Here is a 21,146-nt window from a genome sequence, read left to right as displayed (position 1 = left end):
TCAATATACAGAGTCCATCTTTGGTTCATTTACGTAATAAAGATGAATGTATTAAATAGAAAAGACTTTTAAAAGTTTTTATTTCCTATTTGGTTTCTAATGGGAATGAATGCTTCATGTTATATCTCTTTAGCTCTTTCAAGATGATATTTCTTTTTTCACCTATTTAGGTAATTAATTGGGGGCAGTGGTGGTTCAGTGTTAGAATTCTTGCCCTCCACGCAGGAGACTGAGGTTTGGTTTCTGGTGAATGCGCCTCACATGCAGCCACCACCCATCCACCAGTGGAGGCTTGCATGTTGCTAAGATGCTGAACAGGTTTCAGCGGAGCTTCCAGACTAGGAAGAAAGGCCTAGAGATCTACTTCTAAAAATCAGCCAGTGAAAACCCTCCAGATCACAATGGTCCAATCTGTAACCGATTATGGGGATGGCGCAGGATCAGGCAGTGTTCCGTTCCCTTGTGCATGGGGTCATCATAAGTCAAGGGCCAACTTGACAGCAGCTAACAACAAAATAACAGCATATGAGTAATCATATTAATGTTTTTCTTAATATCAAGCCATCATTATGCTCTTAGAATTTTAGTTGGATATGGTGTTTTAAATTTCTTTAAACCCTGCTGGATTATATTTAATATGCTTAGTATAGTGACATATGTATTCATAAGTGTGATTGCTCTGTATTTTCCATTTTTCTCAAGATCTGGGAACTGGATTATACCAGATTACTAAAAATAGCTTGGAGGCTCTTCTTTATCTGTGCTCCAGAACAGTTTAATCAGCCTAGCAGTTATCTGTTCTTTGGAAGCTTGGGGGAAAAAATCCACCTGTAAAGCTGTCTGGGCCACATGCTTTTGTTGGGGGTAGAGGTGGGGAGGAGTGTCTAATAAGGGGGCTTTACCTGGCCCGGGTCGGCAGTTCGAATCCGCCAGGCGCTCCTTGGAAACTCTATGGGGCAGTTCTATTCTGTCCTATAGGTTCGCTATAAGTGGGAATCGACTCGACGGCACTGGGTTGGTTTTTGGTTTTGGACCTGGCCCATAGAGGTGGGGGAGACTTCTGTGACTAAATGACCTTTAAGTTGAGATTTGAAGGATGACTAGGACACATACATTTAGATGCTGGACAGGCACCAAACACTCAGTATTTGATATTGTATAATATTGTATGATATTTATCACAAATTGTATGATTCCATTTATACTGGATTTCCAGAATAGGCAAATTTATAGAGACTGAAAGTAGGCTAGTGGTTGCGTAGGATTGTGGGAGTGGGGACGTGGGGGGATATTTTCTACTGCTGCTGCAACAAATTACCACAAGTAGCTTAAAACACAAATTTACTATAATTCTGGAGATCAGAAGTCCAAAATAGGTCTCACTGGGCTAAAATCAAGGTGTTGGTAGGACTGTGTTCCTTCCTAAGGCTTTAAGGGGTATCTTTTCCCTTGCCTTTTCCAGGTTCAAGAGGCCATCCTCTTTCCCTGACCCATGGTCCCCTTCCTACATCTTCAAAGCCCAGCAATGTTGGACCAAGTTGTTCTTTCACTGCTGTCTCTCTGATTCTCTCTTCCACTTCCCTCTTCCACTTTTAAGGACCCTTATGATTATACTGGGAAAGCCCTGAATGAGGCAGTTAAGCGCTCAGCTACTAACTGCAAGTTTGGGCACCCAGAGGCACCTTGGAAGAAAGCCCTGGCAATCTGCTTCCAGAAAGGTCATAACCATGAAAATCCTATGGAGTGCAGCTCTACTGTGCAATACATGGGGTTGCCAAGGGTCAGAATCGGCTCAGTGGTAACTGGTTTATGATTATATTGGGCACACCTGGATAATCCAGGACAATCTCCATTTTCAGATCCACTATTAGCAATATTTGTTTTTTCTGCAACCTCAATTCCTCTTTGTCATTTAACTTAACAGTCACAGATTCTGGGGATTAGGACTAGACATCTTAAAAAGGGCATTATTCCGCCTACCACAGGGAAAATGGGGAGTGACTGCTAATGGGTATGGGGTTTCTTTTTGGGGTGATGAAAATGTTCTAAAATTGATTATGGTGATCATTGCACATACTAAACGCCATTGAATTGTATACTTTAAATGAGCGTTTTGTATATAGTATGTGAATTATATCTTAATAAAGCAGATGTATGTCCATTTTATAAGGAGCCCTAGTGGCATAAACGGCTAAGTGCTTGGCTGCTAACTGAAAGGTTGGTGGTTTGAACCCACCCAGCAGCTCCTTGGGAGAAAGACCTGGCGATCTGCTTCCATAAAGATTATAGCCAAAAAAACCCTATGGAGCAGTTCTGCTCTGTCACTTTGGGTTGCTATGAGTCTCAATCAAACGCACCTAACAACAACAACATATCCAGTTTATAATATCGTGGGTATATAAATCCATTATATATTACAGTCATAATATAAATACATCTGTATATATATATATATATTTGTATTTCTAAACCAGATTCTGTAATCTTCCTGCTTGAAACCAGCTCCTCTTCCTGAATTTTTAAAAATAATATTTTATCGTGTTTTAGTTGAAAGTCTGGAAACCCTGGTGGTGTAGTGGTTAAGTGCTACAGCTGCTAACCAAAAGGTTGGCAGTTCAAATCTGCCAGGCGCCCCTTGGAAACTCTTTGGGACAGTTCTACTCTGGCCTATAGGGTCGCTATGAGTTGGAATCGACTCGATGGCACTGGCTTTGGTTTGGTTTAGTTTAAAGTCTACACAGCAAATTAGGTTCTCCTTTAACAATTTTTATACAAATTGTGCCATTGGTTATAATTTTCACAATGTGTCCACATTCTCATTATTTCCATTCTGTTTGTTCTGTTTCCATTGATCCTTCCCCTCCTTGCCTTTTCATCTTTGCTTTTGGGTATATGTTGACTATTTGGTTTTATACAGTTAATTGTTTAAGGGAGCACATTACTCATGGGTGTTATTGTTTATTTTATAAGCCAATCTATCATTTGGCCGAGAGGTGGACTGCAGAAATAGCTTCAATTCCAAGTTGAAAGTTTATCTCAGGGCAGTAGTCTCAGGGGTTCCTCTAATCTCTATCGGATCCCCCTGAATTCTTTATCTCAGTTAATGGCACTTTTATCCATCATATTATTCAACCTTTATGGCTGTTATAGATTGCTCCCTTTCTCTCATTTCTCTTTATTAAATAATTTATTACATCCAGTGTTTTCACTTCCTAAATAGTTCTTTAATGTGTCCCTTGTCTGTCCTGGTTTTACTTAACATAAATGGATTTTAGTCCTCCGGGGACAGCTTTTTTTGTACAATGATCTCTTTGACAGTCTGGTGACACCTGTAGACTCCCTTCTCAGAATAAGGCTTGTAAATGCATAATACGCATCAAATTACAAAGGAAACCAATTGTATTAAAATACAGTTAAATTGTTTAGAAATTTAATTTGTTCTACAGTAATATATGTGCTTCTTCAACAATGAGATGAAATGAAATGACAATATCTAAAAGTATATCTAATAACAAGGATGACAATGTCGAATTAGTGGTGAGATGAGCCCATTATTTTGAGATATCTGCATCAACTGCAACGTGATATGAAAATGCCTGTGATTTCAGTTGGCAACGTCACAGGAACTGCTGATACCCCTGCGGTTTGTAGCTAGGAAATGCTAAATTTCGGTTAGAGATTCGTGAAAACAATGATGGACTTTTTCTCCCTGACAAGATCTCTAAGGGTTCCAAGGTAGAGAGCCCAGCCTGCGATAGGCAGTAAAGGTAAAGCACCACTGAGATGAGCCCCCCCCTGGCATCCTAGAGCGCGAGGCTCCTGCGGCGCTGCCGACCTGGTGACGCACTTCCGCTCACGCTTCACGCTCTGTTTTCCTGAGGTGAGTGTTGGGGTTTGCCACTCGGGAGTCCCTGCTAGGCGCGCGCCCTGCACCCTGGGAGGAGGGTGTCCACTTCGTCGTCCCTGGTGCCGCGGAGAGCCGAGGGAGGGAGGCAGGGAGACGCCTTCGGGCCTCGGAGAGAGGCGGCGGCCTGCGGACCAGTCCCCCCTAACTCATGTGCCTTCACTCCCCCACCCCGCGGCGGCCTCTTCGGGAAATAGAGGCAGAAAATAGGGGTGGCTGAGTGGAAAGGACACGGCTGTAAAGCTCCTCCTCTCACTTGGTCAACAGGTATTTATTGAGCGGCTATAGGCCAGTTGCTGTTCTTGGGTCCGGGGATGCACTTAAAATGAGACATGACGAGGGCTTTCAGCCTAATGGGGGAAAAAAAAATGGGAAAGTCACGTATTAATCAAATCTGATAATTTACCTCCACCTACTCGTAACTCTGTAGAGACAGCCTACCGCTTTTAGTTAGAAGATGAAGTCCTTAGCGTGTACAAGGCCCTGCGTGGTATGATCTCTTGCAACTTAAGCCTCATCTTGCAACACACTCCCCTTGGCCCTTCATTTTTTTTTTTTTAATATTTTATTGTGCTTTAGGTGAAACTTTACACAGCAAATTAGATTCCCATTCAACAATTCATACACAGATTGTTTCATGACATTGGTTACAGTCCCCACAAGGTATCAACACTTTCACCATTTCTGCCCCACCTGCCGGGTTTCCATCCATCCAGTTTTCCTGCCCTTCCTTCTCTTCTCATCTTTGCTTTCCAGTAAATGTCGACTGTGGTCTCATATAGTTGATTGTATAAAGGAGCACGTTCCTCACGGGCATTGTTTATTTTATAGGCCAATCTATTATTTGGCTGAAAGGTGACCTGTGGGAGTGGCTTCAGTTCCAAGCTAAACGGGTATCTTAGGGTGATGGTCTCAGGGGTTCCTCTAGTCTGTATCAGTCCAGTAAGTCTGGTCTTTTTTTTATGGATTTGAGTTTTGTTCTACATTTTTCTCCCATTTTAACTGGGAACTTCTATTGTGTCCCTGTACTGGAGAGAATGATTGGTAGTGGTAGCTGGGCACCATCTAGTTCTTCTGGTCTCAGGCCAGTGTGGGCCATTAGTCCTGTGGACTAATTTCTTCCTTGAGTCTTTGGTTTCCTTCGTTCTCCTTTGCCACAGGTGAGAAGAGAGCAATAGTTATATCTTAAATTTGGCCCTTCATTTCTAGAACATGGTTTTTCATACTGTGTTATGTCTGTAAAGATTTCCCCTTTAACCTAGCTAATTCCTATTCTTAAGCGTTACCTGATTAGGATGGTTTCCCCCTTGCAGTTATCACAGTTGTGATCTTGAAGTTATTTGTGAGAGTCTTTGATTAATGTGTGCTTCTCCTTCAGTCTAGACTAAGCTTCATGAAGCTGTCCCTGGGTGGTGCAAATGGTTAAGTGTTTGGCTGCTAACCGAAAGGTTGGCAATTTTAGTTCACTCAGAGGCACCTGAGAAGAAAGGCCTGGCAATCTGTTTCCAAAAAATGAGCAATTGATAACTATGGAGCACAGTTCTACTCTTACACACATGGTATTGCCATAAGTTGGAATCGACTCCATGGCAACTTCCTGGTTTGGTTTTAAGCTCCCTGAAGGAAGGGACCATGTTCTTTTTTTCTCTCTCAGTTTCTCTCCCATGTCTCATACATGGCATAGCATGAAATATGTGTGCAATAAATGTTTATTAAATAAAGAAAGCCCAAATCAATGTATAATCTCAAACTGCGATAACTGGTATACAGGGAATACAGCATTGGTGAAGTGTGTAACAGAGAGTTGAGGTCTGAAGAATGAGTTGGCATTATCTAGGGAAAGACAGGCCAGGTTGCTGGAGAGTATTAGAGGCAGACAGAGTAGCAGTCACAAAGACTCTAAGGTTGGAGAAGGGTTCATACAGAGGAAACAGCAGGAAGACAGTTTCTGAATTAGCAGAGTAGAGGAAGCTGAAAGAAGGTTAGGGTGGCTGAAGGAAGAGAGGAAGGTGGCACAAGGAAACTATCATGCTGTGAGTCTCTGGTGAGGATGCTGACTTTTTGGTAGAATGTGACTGTAAGAAGTATACAAAGTATCTGTAGTGGGTGATGTAGTTAAAATAATAATCCAGACATTTTGGCATGTTGAGGTGGCTTTTGCTAATCGGTTTCTGGATGTCACTGGATACTAGAATGGGCAATAAAAAAAAAATGCCTCTCCCCAGGTCTAAGAAAAGAAGAATTTTACTCCGAGATTCTTTTTTTTAATTTTCTTGGCTATGGAGCCCTGGGGACGCAGTGATTTAAGCAATTGGCTGCTAACCAAAAGGTCCGCACTTCAAATCCACCAGCCGCCTCTTACAAACCCTTTGGGGCAGTTCTGCTGTGTCCTGTGGAGTCACTGTTAGTCGGAATTGACTCGACAGCAGTTGGTACTCTTTATCTATTCCATATTAACCTTAGAATCACTTTGTTGTTGTGTGCTGTTGAGTTGACAGCGTAGAACTGCCCCGTAGGGTTTCCTAGGCCGTAATCTTTATGGGAGCAGATCATCAGGTCATTTCTGCTGCAGAGCCGCTGGATGGATTTGAATTACTGACCTTTGATTAGTAGTCGAGTGCTTAACTGTTGTCCCACCAGGGCCCCTTAGAATTGCTTAAAACAAAACTAAACCTACTGCCATCAAGGCGATTCCAACTCATAGTGACCCCATAAGACAAGGTGGTTGAACTGCCCCATAGGATTTCCAAGGCAGTGATCTTTATGGAAGCAGACTACCATACTTTCTCCCAGGGAATGGCTGGTGGGTTCAAACTGCCTACCTTTCATTTAACCACTGTGCTACCAGGGCTCCCTAAAATCACTTTACCAAGTTGTAAAAAACCTGCTGGGATTATGATTAAAAGCAATATGGTGTAGTGATTAAAAGCAATATGGTGTCGTTATTAAAAGCATGGGTTTTGGAATCTGGTAGATCTGGTCTGAGATCCAAGCTCATTCATCTACCCTCTGAGAGAAAAAAATATTCTCATAGATTCAGTTTTCTCATTTGGGAAAAAGAAAAAAAAAAATTAGAGGATTATCGTGGAGACTGAATGAGGGGATAGATATTTTTCATCCAAAATGTGATACTCCTTCCTAATTTTTTTAACCTTTGATGTTTCTCAGTAAACTTTCACTTTTAAAAATAAAAATCTGGGTTTCCTCTTAAATTTTGCATAAGTTTTTTGGTGCCTTTTACTTGTTTTGCCCTTTGTGTACTCAGCTCACTCTCTCTCTCCCTTCCTCCCCCATATTATTTTACTAGGAAAGGTAACATTACCTGATGTTCATGAGTACAGGTTCTGGTGACCTAGGCAACTTACTTATGCTTTCAAAATCTCAGTTTCCTCAGAATTACAAACCTCATAGTATGGTTTGGATTAAAAGTGGAAATACTTATAAACCACTTTCCCACTGGGTGTTTAGTAAATGATTGCTGCTGCTGTTACTGGCAGGTTTGCAGGTTTAAAGAAAAGTCTTTGGCTGGGCTGGGCTCACTCTTGGTTCTCTTTGCTTCTTCCCTCAGCCCCTGACCTACCTGAGTGAGAGCCCAGATGATGGCAGCCACGCCCCTGCAAGCCCAGCACCAGGTGAGCTGTGCATCCTTCAAGTCAGCTTGAGAGAGATATGATTTGAAGGAGAATGATAGGGGCAATTCTACGGCCAGAATCTTAGAGCCAACACAGTAGGAAAACCCCTGTTGATTCCCTCCATTGAGACTGGATGCTGGGGAAAGAGGGCTGATGGTGAGGGACTGAGCAGCTAGACACCTCAGGACCCATGAAGTGGTGGATGGAGACAGCTGGAGAGAGTGTCTTGGGAAGCAGAAGAACAGCCTCCTGCACTCTGAGGATTTCTGCTGAGCCACAGGGTCCCCAGGTCCAGTAGTCTCCTCAGCAGAGGGATCTGTGTGAATGAGGGTGGTGATGTATGTTATCGAGTATGTGGCGGGAGCAAGGTCACAGAGTTCTTGGGGATTGAGGGAGTAGAGGCAGAGGAACAACAGGCAAAAGACAAGGAAAAGGAGTCTTCACCACTTGTTCTCCAAAAGAAAGAAGGATAGGTTTCAGGATCAGGGGAAGAACATATCCTTTAGGCCCTTATTGCTGGCTAAGGGAGGCTCTGGAATGGGGTGGAAGAATCTGCACTAGGAAGCAGGACAGCTGAAGTTTGGGATCCCATCAAGTGGCATTATAGCCTTGAGCCCATCACTTAATCTCTTTGTACCTTAACTAACTTCATTTGTAAAGCAAACAGAAGTACCTTGCATTTTTGGGATAGTAAAATTTATTTCTTGAGTTGTATTTTACTTTTTGAGATTGGTGAGTTGCATTACTGTGTCCTTTTTCCTAGGTGTTCTCTATCCAGTGGTTGTGCTACAGTAAAGAAGAGTCAGATTCCAGAAATGTTTAGTGTCCATGAACTGTATCCCAAGTCCCAATTCTGAATTTCCCACATCTGTCAGCTCCCTCTCCCTGACTACGTCACCGATGCATTGTCTTCCTTGTAGCTTCCAACCCTCTTCTGAATTTCTGCAGCTTCCTGGTATCACCGTATTGCAGTCCTGATCACTTAGTTCCTAGACTGCTGAGTAATTATTGACTCTGTTCTCCCTTGATAACACCTCCAGAGAGTCACCAAGACCCATGGTTTCTGCCCCCATCTCCTCCAATTGTCCTGTTTTATATATCACCCTCATTCATGGTTTGTCTTTCCTTCCTGGTATTTCGTTTGCACAGCTTCCCAGCTTTCTCCGGATACAGTCTTGTGCCTTCCCATCACCTTTGCCACTTACCTGATACAGCTCAGTTTATGAGTTTGAATTTTATCCTCCAGTTTAAGGTTTCCAAACTTCAGTGTGCATGAGAATCACTTGGAGGACTTCTTAAAAGACAGATTACTCTCAAGTGGGACCTGAGAATTTGCCTTTCTGACAAGTTCCCAGGTGATGCTGCTGATGGTCTGGAGACCACACTTGGAGAACCACTGCTCTAGTTAGTGATGATTCAAGCGGTTCATTGAGGAGCTGGCTGGGTCAGGTTGTCATTTTAAATAGATAATTGTCTGTGCTGGGCAGAGGATGGACTCAGTGCAGGATAAGCCTGGAATTGGAGCTCTTGAAGGATATAGCTGTTGAACTAATGTAGTGACTCTACCATGGTGAAGAGAAGTCAGATTCCAGAAATATTTAGGATATAAAACTGCTTGTAAGAAATGAGCTGTGATGGGGACAAGAAAGTCTAGAATGAATCTCAACTTTCTGGTATTGGAGACTAGCTCAAACTGGTGCTCTTAACTGAGATAGGAGGAAAATTGTCACTTACTGTGCAAATCCGTTTATATGAATTAGAAAGGGGATCTAGTTTGGGGGGTCTGAGGTAGTGCTGGAGCTAGTGGAATGTGGAGATCTGCAGAGTGAAATGGAATTGGGAGTTGGGAGGATATTCACTGCACCTTAGGTAGAGTAACCAAGGTGGATACTGAAATCTGAGGAGTGAATAGAGGGTCTAAACCAGTTTTCTGGAATGGCAAAGTTGGGACCAACAGGGAGGGGAAGGGTTGGCTATTAAGAAAGCATGAGGCTCGGTAGACAGGAGCTGTTACGGATTGCCTTTGAGGTGATAGTGGTTGCACAACATGATGTATGTAATCAATGCCACTGAATTATACATGGAAAGTTAATGAATTGGCAGATGTTTTGATATGTCTAGTGTTACCCCCCCCCACACACAGACACACACACAGACACACACACAGACACACACACACTACCCAGCAGCCATACGATTTAAGTAGTGCCTTCGACTCATCAGGAAGCAGAATGGACTGCTGCAGGTGGCATGGAGCTCCCTCTGCTGGAGGTTCTTGAGCAGAGGCAGCACAGCTTATTCAAAGTTAAGGCGGGGGTCGTTGGATGGAACAGGCTCATCTGGGCAAATCATAACTTTGTTCATGTTAGGTGGGCATGAGTTTTGGGGTAGTGAAGTGGAAACAGGTAGGTCCTGAAATGCAACCTGTGAGTGGGTGTCTGGACAGATTGAAGCTAATTGTTCACCTGTAGGTGAGACAGTGAAAGACTGAAAGTGCGTTTACAAAATCCAAGAGATTTTGCTCTAGGAGGTGAGTTCACGGGAGACTTTTTTCAGGATTTTCCAAAATACTATGCTTTGTAACAGTAAATCTTGCATCCTTGTGAAAGCCCTTATGGTAGTGAGAGAAGTTCCAGATTTTTGATTGTAGAAATAGTCATTTTATGGTCTAGTTCCTTTCACCTTTTCTCATTACCCATCCCTTATAGGACCCCTCCTTCAGGCCCTCATACTATCCGCTCTGCCTCACACTCTGGCCCTGAGCCAGAGAATTGGCTCTGGGGCAGCAGGAATCTGTTGTTTTAGGAGGTGGTGACCTTCGAGGACGTGGCTGTGTACTTCACTCGGACAGAATGGGCTGGCCTTTCTCCCACACAGAGGGCTCTGTACAGAAATGTGATGCTGGAGAATTATGGGAACTTGACTTTCCTGGGTAAGGCACTTTCTTTCTGGGACTCGGATCTATACTTTCTGGTTCCTTCCTTTTTTTCTTCTTACAGGCTGGGGTGTGGTGTGGTTATCCTCCACTGAATGGTGGCTCCAGGGCTGAGGCTAAGTGGCCAGCCTCAGAGGTTGCTGAATAGGGAGAGGTGTCAGGTTAGTTTGGTCCCATTGTAGGGAATTGGTGTTCCCTGGTAAGAGCACGGCCCATCCTCTAAGAGGCTCTGCATGTGTTTCTAGTGCCAAAGACAAGTTCTCAGCATGTTGCTACCCTCCTCGTTGTCTAGGGAGGGGTGGGACGCTTTCTCTGTGTTTGAACATGTCTTGCAGGATTTCACTAACTTTCCTGCTCATGAGCAGTTTTCAAGGAAGAGGTCACAAATACTCAGTTTCCTGAGTCCTCTTCTATGGGTCTTATTGTTATTGAGAATTTTGGGTTTTTCTTCTTTTGAGACAGCAAACACAGGGCCAAAAATACCGTTTTCTTCCCCCTTTTCAGGATACCCAGTTCCCAAACCTTCTCTGATCTCACTTCTGGAGGGAGGAGATTTACCTTGGGGGCTGGAGACACAGGGTGATCCACCTGCAGAGAAGACCAGAGACATCTGTAAAGGTAAGCGAAGCAGGGTCAGAACTGGCAACTGTAGAGCTTTCCAGAGCAGTGTATTTGAAAATGATTCATGCTGGGCAGGATTTGAATAAAATAGATGATTTCTGCTCATAGGTAGAATTTGAAGCCTTTTCCACAAATCTTAACTCTTACCTATATATTACCACCTAATACACCTTCTATATGATTCTTTTTTTTTTTTTAATTGCGCTTTAAGTGAAAGTTTACAATTCAAGTCAGTTTCTCATACAAAAACCTGTAAAAACATTGTTATGCGACCCTAGTTGCTCTCCATACAATGTGACAGCACACTCCCTCTCTCCACCCTGTATTTCCCAGGTCCATTCAACCAGCTCCTGTCCCCCTCTGTTTTCTCATCTCGCCTCCAGACAGGAGCTACCCACATAGTCTCATGTGTCTACTTGAGCTAAGAAGCACATTCCTCATCAGTATCATTTTATGTCTTATGGTCCAGTCTAATCTTTGTCTGAAGAGTTGGGTTCGAGAATGGTTTTAGTTTTGGGCTAACAGAGAGCCCAGGGGCCATGATCTCTGGGGTCCCTCCAGTCTGTCAGACCATTAAGTCTAGTCTTTTTACGAGAATTTGAGGCCTGTATCCCACTTTTCTCCTGCTCCATCAGGGATTCTCTGTTGTGTTCCCTGTCAGGGCGGTCATTGGTGGTCGCCGGACACCACCTAGTTCTTCGGATATCAGGCTGATGAAGTCTCTGGTTTATGTGGCCCTTTCTTTTTCTTGGGCTCATATTTTCCTTGTGTCTTTGGTGTTCTTTATTCTCCTTTGCTCCAGGTGGGTTGAGACGAATTGATGCATCTTAGGTGGCCGCTTGCTAGCTTTTAAGATCCCAGATGCCACTCACCAAAGTGGAATGCAGAACGTTTTCTTAATACCTTTGTTAGGCCCGTTGACCTAGATGTCCCCTGAAACTGTGGTCACCAGACCCCCATCGCTGCTACTTTGTCCCTCGAAGTGTTTGGTTGTATTCAGGAAGCTTCTTAGCTTTTGAATTAGTCCAGTTGTACTGACTTCCTCTCTATTGCATGTTGTCCTTACCTTCACCTAAAATAATTCTTGTCTACTAACTAGTTAACTTTCCTCTCCCTCCCTCCCTCCACACCCTTGTAACCATTGAAGAATGTTTTCTTCTGTGTTTAAACCTTTTCTTGAGTTCATATAATGGTGGTCTCATATAATATTTGTCCTTTTGCAACTGACTAATTTCACCCAGCATAATGCCTTCTAGATTCCTCCATGTAATGAGATGTTTCACAGACTCATCGTTGTTCTTTATTGATGTGTGATGCATTGTGTGAATATACCATAGTTTGTTTATCCTTTCATCCATTGATGGGTGCCTTGGTTGTTTGCATCTTTTTGTTATTGTGAACAGTGCTGCAGTGAACATGGATGTGCTTGTATCTGTTCTTGTGAAGGCTCTTATTTCTCTAGGATATATTTCAAGCAGTGGGATTTCTGGATCGTATGGTGCTTCTATTTCTAGCTTTCTAAGGAAGCGCCAAATAGATTTCCAAAGTGGTTGTACCATTTTACATTCCCACCGGCAGTGTATAAGTGTTCCAGTCTCTCCACAGCCTCTTCAACATTTATTATTTTGTGTTTTCTGGATTAATGCTAGCCTTGTTGGGGCGAGATGGAATCTTATTGTAGTTTTGATTTGCATTTCTCTAATGGCTAATGATTGTGAGCATTTCCTCATGTATTTATTAGCTGCCTGAATGTCGTCTTTGGTGAAGTGCCTGTTCATATCCTTTGCCCATTTTTTAATTGGGTTCTTTGTCTTTTTGTTGTTGAGGTTTTGCAGTATCTTGTAGATTTTAGACGCTGATCAGATTTGCCGTAGCCAAGAATTTTTTCCCAGTCCGTGGGCTGTCTTTTTACTCTTTCGGTGAAGTCTTTGGATGAGCATAAGTGTTTGATTTTGGGGGTCTCCCAGTTACCTAGTTTCTCTTCTGGTGTTTGTGCACTGTTAGTGATGTTTTGTGTTTATGCCATGTATTAAGGCTCCAGGCATTGTCCCTATTTTTTCTTCCATGATCTTTATTGTTTTAGATTTTATATTTAGGTCTTTGATCCATTTTGAGTTCATTTTTGTGCATGGTGTGAGGTATGGGACTTGTTTCATTTTTTGCAGATGGATACCCAGTTATGCCAGCACCATTTGTGAAACAGGTTGTCTTTTCCCCAATTAGTGGACCTTGGGCCTTTGTCAAATATCAGCTGCTCACAGGTGGATGAATTTACGTCTGGATTCTCAGTTCTTTTCCATTGGTCTGTGTATCTGTTGTACCAGTACCAGGCTGTTTTGACTACTGTGGCAATATAATAGGTTCTAAAATCAGGTAGAGCGAGGCCTCCCACTTTGTTCTTCTTTTTCAGTAATGCCGTAGTTATCTGGGGCTTCTTCCCTTGCCATATGAAGTTGGTGATTTGCTTCTCCATCTCATTAAAAAATGCCATTGGAAATTGGATTGGGATTGCATTGTATGTGTAGATGGCTTTGGGTCAAGTAGACATTTTCACAGTGCTGAGCCTTCCTATCCATGAGCCAGATCTATACGATTCTTGAATCTGTTGCTCTTTCTGAGTTTCAACATTGCCTTAGTGCCACTCCTTCCTTGGACAGGATGGATTTACTCAGGAGCAGTTTTTGAGTGTTTGCATGTGTCAGGCTTTGTTTAAGAAGGTCTAGAGAGAAATCTGTACACCCATGTTCATTGCAGCACTTTTCACAATAGCCAAAAGGGGGAACCAACCGAAGTATCCATCAACAGATAAATGGATAAACAAAATGTGGTTTACACGTACAATGAAATATTATTCAGCCATAAAGAGAAAGGAAGTCCTGATGCATGCCACAACATGGATGAGCCTTGAAAACATGCTGAGCAAAGTAAATCAGTTGTAAAAGGACAAATACTGTATGATCTCACTTAAATAAGCAAATATGTAGAAACCAAAGATTATTAGTAGTTGCCAGGGATGGTAGGCAGGGGGGAAGGGAGTTTTTGCTTAGGGGACAGTGAGCTTATGTTAATGATGATAGAGAAACTTGGAGAAGGGTAGCAAGAGTAGTTGCACAACTTGAAAAATATAATCAATGTCACTGAATTATGCATGTAGAAATTTTTGAATTGGCCTATGTTCTGTAGTGTATATTTTCATCATAATAATAAAAAAAAGGAGAAGACAGTCTGGAGGGTACTAGTTATGGAGACAGGTGTGAAGAGTTACAGAAGAGAGAACGTGTTAAGTGCTATTGCTGGTATATAAGCAGTGGGCTGTGGGACCACAGCAGAAGGAGGGGTTGGAGTGAATTCAATGGAGAAGTTTCCAATTTAATAGATTACAGTGATTTCAGATGGGGACAAAAAAGGATTTCAGATGCGGACAAAAAGGAAGCTAGTCTTCCTGAGGAAGGGAATAGAGGACCCAATAGATCGTTGTAAAGGGCTTTGCAGGCGAATCCCCTGGAGAGCATGTTTAAAAATGGGTATTTCCAGAGCCTACCTGCAAGTATTCTACTCTCTTTCTACTAAGATGTGTGAGAGCAAGAAGCTTAGGATGAGAAGCTTAAGCAGAACTTTCTGTTCTCTACTTCCTAGGATCTGTGGGTGGTAGAGCCTGCAGGGCATACCCCGGAGCCTCCTTGCTTAGCTAATGGTGTAGATGAGTGTGGTTGGTGCATCTTACCCATCCAGCCTCATGAGGAATATCTAGAATGCAGAGTTTGTTGAAGACCACTGTCCCGGAGAAATCACTGCATGGGAATTGGAAATGGAAGAGCAGGCAGAACAGAACGTGCAGCAGGAGCAGTGACCCTTACCACAATGATCTTGCCCCTTACCACAATGATCTTGCCCCTTACCTGCAGCAAAGAATGTCTGGACTAGTAGATCATGGAGTGTATTGGGGGTAATATCCTCTAAGCCCCTCTGTGATTTTCTTTTCTCTCTGCTGTGCCACAGCCTTGTGCCCTTAATGCTCAGTGAAGCTTAGGAAGCAGTCAGATGTGCTGTGTAAACTGGAAAGTATACTGTCAAAACCTAACATCCTGTTTTGTCTCAAACATTTTCTGCCTGAGTGGTATATGGCACTTTCATTTTAATAGCCTCATTTTCCCAGCAAGCTGCCATGGAGGTTAGAATGTTATCTCTAAAAGCTCTGTAGTTTTCAACGCTCTGTTGTTTCTAGAATAATTCTTAGCTGGCATTTGTGTTTTCTGTTTCTTGTGTCAGATGCTGGTAACAACATTCACAGCAAGTCCATATCAACACAAGGAATCTCTGGAGAAAGAGACATGATCGCATGTGGGCTGCAGAATAGTGTTCCTCAGGGAACTGATTTCCCAGAAACATGTGAACTGGAGAAGCACCAGAAGATCCCCACTGTGGAAAATATTGGAGGAAAGGTTGAGAGAATCCACTGTTCAAGGAAACCCTTCAGATGTGAGGAGTGTGGGAAATGCTTCAGCTATTTTTCTTACTATATTAGACACCAGAGAGTCCACACTGGGGAGAAACCCTTTGAGTGTAATGAGTGTGGAAAAGCCTTTAATGGCAATTCTTCACTAATTCGTCATCAGAGAATCCACACCGGAGAGAGACCCTATCAGTGTGAGGAGTGCGGGAGAGCCTTTAATGATAACGCAAATCTGATCAGGCATCAGAGAATCCACAGTGGGGACAGACCCTATCACTGTAAGGAGTGTGGAAATAGTTTCACCAGTAGTTCTGAGTTTGTCATACACCAGAGAATCCACACCGGGGAGAAACCCTATGAATGTAATGAGTGTGGAAAAGCTTTTGTTGGTAACTCACCACTAATTCGGCATCAGAAAATTCACACTGGAGAGAAACCATATGAGTGTAATGAGTGCGGCAAAAGCTTCGGAAGGACTTCCCATCTTAGCCAACATCAGCGTATTCACACAGGGGAAAAGCCTTATTCTTGTAAAGTATGTGGCCAAGCCTTCAATTTTCATACAAAACTAACTCGGCATCAGAGAATCCATAGTGAGGAGAGGCCCTTTGAGTGTGTGGATTGCGGAAAAGCCTTCAGTGCTAAGGAACAGTTAAAAAGGCATCTCAGAATCCATATTCAGGAGTCTTCCTATGTATGTGATGAGTGTGGAAAAGACTTCACTAGCAAAAGAAATCTTATTCAGCATCAGAAAATTCACACTGGTGAGAAACCCTATGAGTGTAGCAAGTATGATAAAACCTTCAGGACTTCTCAGCTAGGTTGTCATAAGCATGTCCAACCAGGAGAGAAGCCTGTGCTGGACATTTGTCGTTTTGGCCTCCCAGAATTTTTTACCCCTTTTTATTGGTAATAATATATACTAAATCACCTTTTGGACTCCATCCTCTAGTCAGGAGTAGAATGTGGGACACAGGCCTGGCTCAGCTACAAGTTTTTCTGCTTAGGCCAGTTATTGGTTCTAATGTCAGTGAGTGACCTAATATGGTACAATTAGAGTGAGTCCCAGGACTTGGCAAGAGCTAACTGGAATAAATACTCTTCTTTATGCATTGAACTTGAGCTGTGAGGAACTCCTTGGATTCTAGTAGAGTCTGAGAATAACGTCAGCACAGCAAAAGAGGTATCTGAGAGTTGAAGAGCAACCACATCTTGAAGACATTGTTTGAACAACTACATTAAACCATATCTGAGGCTAGAATTACATCTGGGGTTTTGAATTCCAGTAACCAATAAATTCCACTTTTGTTTTTATGCTTCATCAAGTCTGAGTTGGATTTTTCTTTTCTTGAAAGAGAATGTTGACTTATACAGAGCCTTATCAGTATAACAATTGTTTAACGTCTGCAGGGGTAAGAAACCTAATAATGGACAAATGATTTGTGTGTTTGTGTGTGTTGTATGGGAGGGTTTTTAACTATAGTCCTGGCAGTCCCCATAGGAGGAAACCCTGTGATTGTAATGAGAACGGGAAACCCTTCCATTGTAAGACTCAAGAGAACCCAGGCTGCATCCAGGCAACACCAGTGGATAGAAGTTCTAACCATTTAAGCTCTGTGACAAGAGTTTCAGTGTTACTATAAAACTATGTCTTCAGTGAATCCTTTCTCAAGAAGTCCTACTATGAAATTGAAACCCATCACTTCAAAAGCTTTCATTTTCTGTTTACTCTGTTCTTACTTGGAGTGGTTGCTATTCTGAAATTCAGCTGGTAAATGCCAGGCTCTTGTACCTTTTATAGCTTGGCATTTGCCATTTTTAATGCTTAGAGTAGCATGCCAACCCTGCCCTTTGACCTGGTTAGTGGACTGTTAAAACCAAGGAAATGCTCAGTGGAGAGGTTTCAGTAGGAAAACAAAGAGCTGGCCCTTTTCTTTGGATATTGAGTATAATCTGCACCTTTTTCTCCCACTCACCCTTCTGCTGCCAACCTGTTGGAATTACCCTACCTGGTTCCAGACTTCACCTTTTTACTAAGTCTATCCCCTGGGTGGCTTCACCACCTCTTTCTAACTTGTCAGCAGTTGGATAAGCAGTTCTATCACGTTTAGATTAAACAATGAAAAATAAGCCATGGAATCACTTTTTAAGTAAGCATTTTTTTCTTTATTGAAATACACCATATATACAGAGAAGTACACAAGTCATAGTTGTGCAGCTTGGAATTTTACAAAGAACATAGCCTTATAATCAGCCCCAGGATCAAGAAATAGAACATTACCAGCAATCCAGAAGTCTCTGCACCCTATTTCAGTCACTACTATTCTAACAATAACCTCTATTTTGACTTGTATCATCATAAATTATTTTGCCTGTCTTTGTATTTTATGGAAATGGAGTAATCAGTGTAGATTCATTTTCATTGCTGCATAGTAAGGTAGGTAGTCTTTGAGTTAGGACAAACCACACTTATGACCATCTCTTTTTTTTTTTGGTACATCATTAGTAATATGTACCATATACAATGTTGTGTGTAATTTGCTGACATTATTCTCAAAGATCAGATTTATAAAGACACTGATTAAAAAAAAGGCAAAAATAATGACTATTCAACTTATGTCAGAACTGACTTACAGTGGAGTCATTGGAATGGATCCTCATAAGTTGGGCACTACCTGTATTACGTTACGTGAATATACCATTGGTTGTAAACAGTACATAGTAATGCACTCTACTGTTAGTGAACATTTGGGTTATTTCTAGGGGATCATTTAACCAAAACTAAAACCAAACCCATTGCCATCGAGTTGATTCCAGCTTATAGTGGCTATAGAACTGAGTAGGACTGCCCCATAGGGTTTCCAAGGAGCAGCTGGTGGATTAGCCACTGTACTGCCAGGGCTCCGGGAGTCATTTAGAGGGCAGAAAATGTAAAACTCACTCAAAAGAAACTGAATAAAGTAACCAGAGAGCAGTGGGTTTGGTTTTTGGTTTGGTTAGTTTTACATGTTGCTGCACCAGCTACAGCTGCCCTTTAATAAATGGTAACAGCTGTAATATTTTTTTGATGCCACATGCCAGGCACTTTACTAATCACTACACTTAACCAATTCCACAACTTTACGAAGTAGTGCTGTGATAATCTTCATGTTACAATTGAAGAGACAGACACAAAGAGGTTAATTAGGTTTCCGAAAGACAGTGTAGTAGGAAGAAAAGTTTACAACAATGTCTTTATTCAGGTGCTGATTTATTTAATGCCTATCTTCCCCACTACACCCTAAGCTCTACAACAGCTGTAATCTGTAAATTTTGTTTTAACTCAGCTATAAAAGGGCTATAATACCTTCTGTACCCCCCTTCAAGATGATGTGAAGGAAAAAAAGCACATAATATACATAAAAGTGTTTATAACTAGTAAAGCATTTTTCAGATAAAAGGTGTTTTGTGGTTTACAACATCTGCATAAAGTAACTTGTTCAGGGAGAGAGTTTAAGGTGGTTGAATAAAGCCATTGAGCATATGAATTCTCCAGTTTTATTGTATTTTTATTACATTTAAACTGTATCGAGGTAATTTATAATTTTTATTGTTAGAAACAATACCCAACCCTCATCTATTCTTTTTAACTTTTCAAAGTGTGTGTGTGTATTCTGATGCATTTTATAACAACTTTTAAAGATGTAGTAAAATTCCCAGATGCCCCCCGTGAACATCTGGATCCATGATAAATTCCTTGAATTCTCTGGATTTTGAGGCAAGGAGAAAAGAAGAGAAAAACAGGGGCTGTGGCACTAGGTGATATTGGTCAGGTTCAGCCCAGTTGGGTTCAAAGAAAGAGATAGGGTTGAGAAGTATCTGGAGACCAGGGTTAAAATAGAGGACAAGCACCAGACTGGAGAGCAATGGTTCTGAGGTCAGATGCAGAACCTTGGAGAGCTCTGTAAACAAATGTCTGAGACAGAGCTAGCACCTTGGATAGCACCAAAGCTTACCTGTTTTCTACTGTAGTCCTCTTGTCCTTGGACAGTTCTGTAAACATTTATACTTTGGGGTGTTGCTAATTCCCTGGGACTTCTGACTCCTGTGTGCAGGGACTACTCCAAGGGTAACATCTTGCAAACTAGAGTATAAAACTAGAACCAGGATATTGACATTGATAAAGTTAAAATACAGAACGTTTTTATCACCACAATGATCTCTCATGTTTTCATAGCCACACCCATTTTTCTCCCACCCCATCCCACCCAGCCTTCTTCTTCACCGTGGAAACCACTAATCTTTCTTTCTCCACTTCTATAATTTTGTCATTTCGAGAACATTATATAAATAATATCTGACAGTATGTTCAAAAGTTGGATGGGCTTCTCTCCCCCCCCCCCCATTCAACATATTTCTCTGCAGATTCATTCAGGTTGTTGCATGTATCAATAGTTGACTCCTTTTTATTTCTGAGTAGTATTCCATGGTATGACTGTACCATAGTTTGTTTAGCAGTTTACCCATTGAAGGGCATCTAGATGGTTTCCAGTTTTGGGCTATTATGAATAAAGCTTCTATTAAACATTCATGTATAGATTTTTGTATGAACATAAAATTTTCATTTCTCTGGGATAAATGCCCAGAAGTGCAATTGCTGGGTTTTATGGTAGTTAGTTACACAGCCCTGGTGGCACAGTGGTTAAGAGTTTGACTGCTAGCCAAAAAGGTCAGCAGTTTAGAACTGCCAGCCACTCCTTGGAAACCCTATGGGGCAGTTCTACTCTGTATTATATGGTCACTGTGAGTTGGAACCGACTCAATGGCAATGGGTTTGGTTTGGTTTTTTTTTTTTTTTTTTTTTTTTTTGTCGAAACTGCTAAACTGTTTTCCAGAGTGGCAGTATCATTTTAATTTCCACCAGCAATGTATGCATGACCCAGATTCTCCACACCTTCACCAGCATTTGGTGCTGTAACTATTTTTTCTTTCAGTCACTTTGATACTTGTGTAGTGATATCTCATTGTGGCTTTAATTTGTATTTCCCTAATGGCTAATGAAGGAGCCCTGGTGGTGCAACAGTTAAATGCTTGGCTGCTAACTGAAAGGTTGGCAGTTCAAACTCACCCAGCCACGGAAAGACCTGGTGATTTAATCCTGTAAGGTTACATCCTAGAAAACTCTATGGGGGCAGCTCTGCTCTGTCACTCTGTTACATGGGGTATCTATGAGTTGAAATCAACTCCATGACAGCTAACAGCAAGAATGGCTAATGACCATCTAAGATGCATCAGTTGGTCTCAACCCACCTGGATCAAAGGAGAGTGAAGAACACCAAGGACACAAGGCGATTATGAGCCCAAGAGACAGAAAGGGCCACATGAACCGGAGACTACATCATCCTGAGACCAGAAGAACCAGATGGTGCCCGGCTACAACCAATGACTGCCCTGACAGGGAACACAACAGAGAACCCCTGAGGGAGCAGGAGAGCAGTGGGATGCAGACCCCAAGTTCTCATAAGACCAGACTTAATGGTCTGACTGAGGCTGGAAGGACCCCGGTGGTCATGGCCCCCAGACCTTCTGTTGGCCCAGGACAGGAACCATTCCTGAAGCCAA

The 21,146-nt window shown here is 42.2% G+C and overlaps 1 protein-coding gene across 4 annotated transcripts; it reads left to right on the top strand.

The window, feature by feature from the left end:
- Positions 1–3,742: 3,742 nt before the first annotated feature.
- Positions 3,743–16,866, top strand: LOC100667522 (zinc finger protein 19). 4 transcript variants are annotated; one of them, XM_064273805.1, is made up of 6 exons: positions 3,916–4,171; positions 7,473–7,536; positions 8,300–8,537; positions 10,342–10,468; positions 10,976–11,089; positions 15,362–16,866. In XM_064273805.1, the coding sequence occupies exons 4-6, from the start codon at positions 10,435–10,437 to the stop codon at positions 16,456–16,458; spliced, it is 1,245 nt and encodes a 414-aa protein (XP_064129875.1). In that variant the 5' UTR covers positions 3,916–4,171; positions 7,473–7,536; positions 8,300–8,537; positions 10,342–10,434; the 3' UTR covers positions 16,459–16,866. The 4 variants fall into 4 exon arrangements, with proteins under 4 accessions (XP_010595102.1, XP_064129875.1, XP_003417117.2 ...); XM_010596800.3 differs by lacking the exons at positions 3,916–4,171; positions 8,300–8,537 and adding an exon at positions 3,743–3,880; XM_003417069.3 differs by lacking the exon at positions 8,300–8,537.
- The last annotated feature ends 4,280 nt before the right edge of the window (positions 16,867–21,146 follow it).

The sequence above is a fragment of the Loxodonta africana genome, chromosome 21 (genome assembly GCF_030014295.1).
Source record: "Loxodonta africana isolate mLoxAfr1 chromosome 21, mLoxAfr1.hap2, whole genome shotgun sequence".
Taxonomy (NCBI): Eukaryota; Metazoa; Chordata; class Mammalia; order Proboscidea; family Elephantidae; genus Loxodonta; species Loxodonta africana.
This window is presented reverse-complemented; position numbering and strand designations above follow the sequence as displayed.

Bases quoted from the DNA above. Each gene is read 5' to 3' on its own strand.
- LOC100667522 (XM_010596800.3), top strand. From the start codon at position 7,501: ATGATGGCAGCCACGCCCCTGCAAGCCCAGCACCAG. The intron at 7,537-10,341 runs GTGAGCTGTGCA...CTGTTGTTTTAG, and splicing joins CCCTGCAAGCCCAGCACCAG to GAGGTGGTGACCTTCGAGGA. The intron at 10,469-10,975 runs GTAAGGCACTTT...CCCCCTTTTCAG, and splicing joins TGGGAACTTGACTTTCCTGG to GATACCCAGTTCCCAAACCT.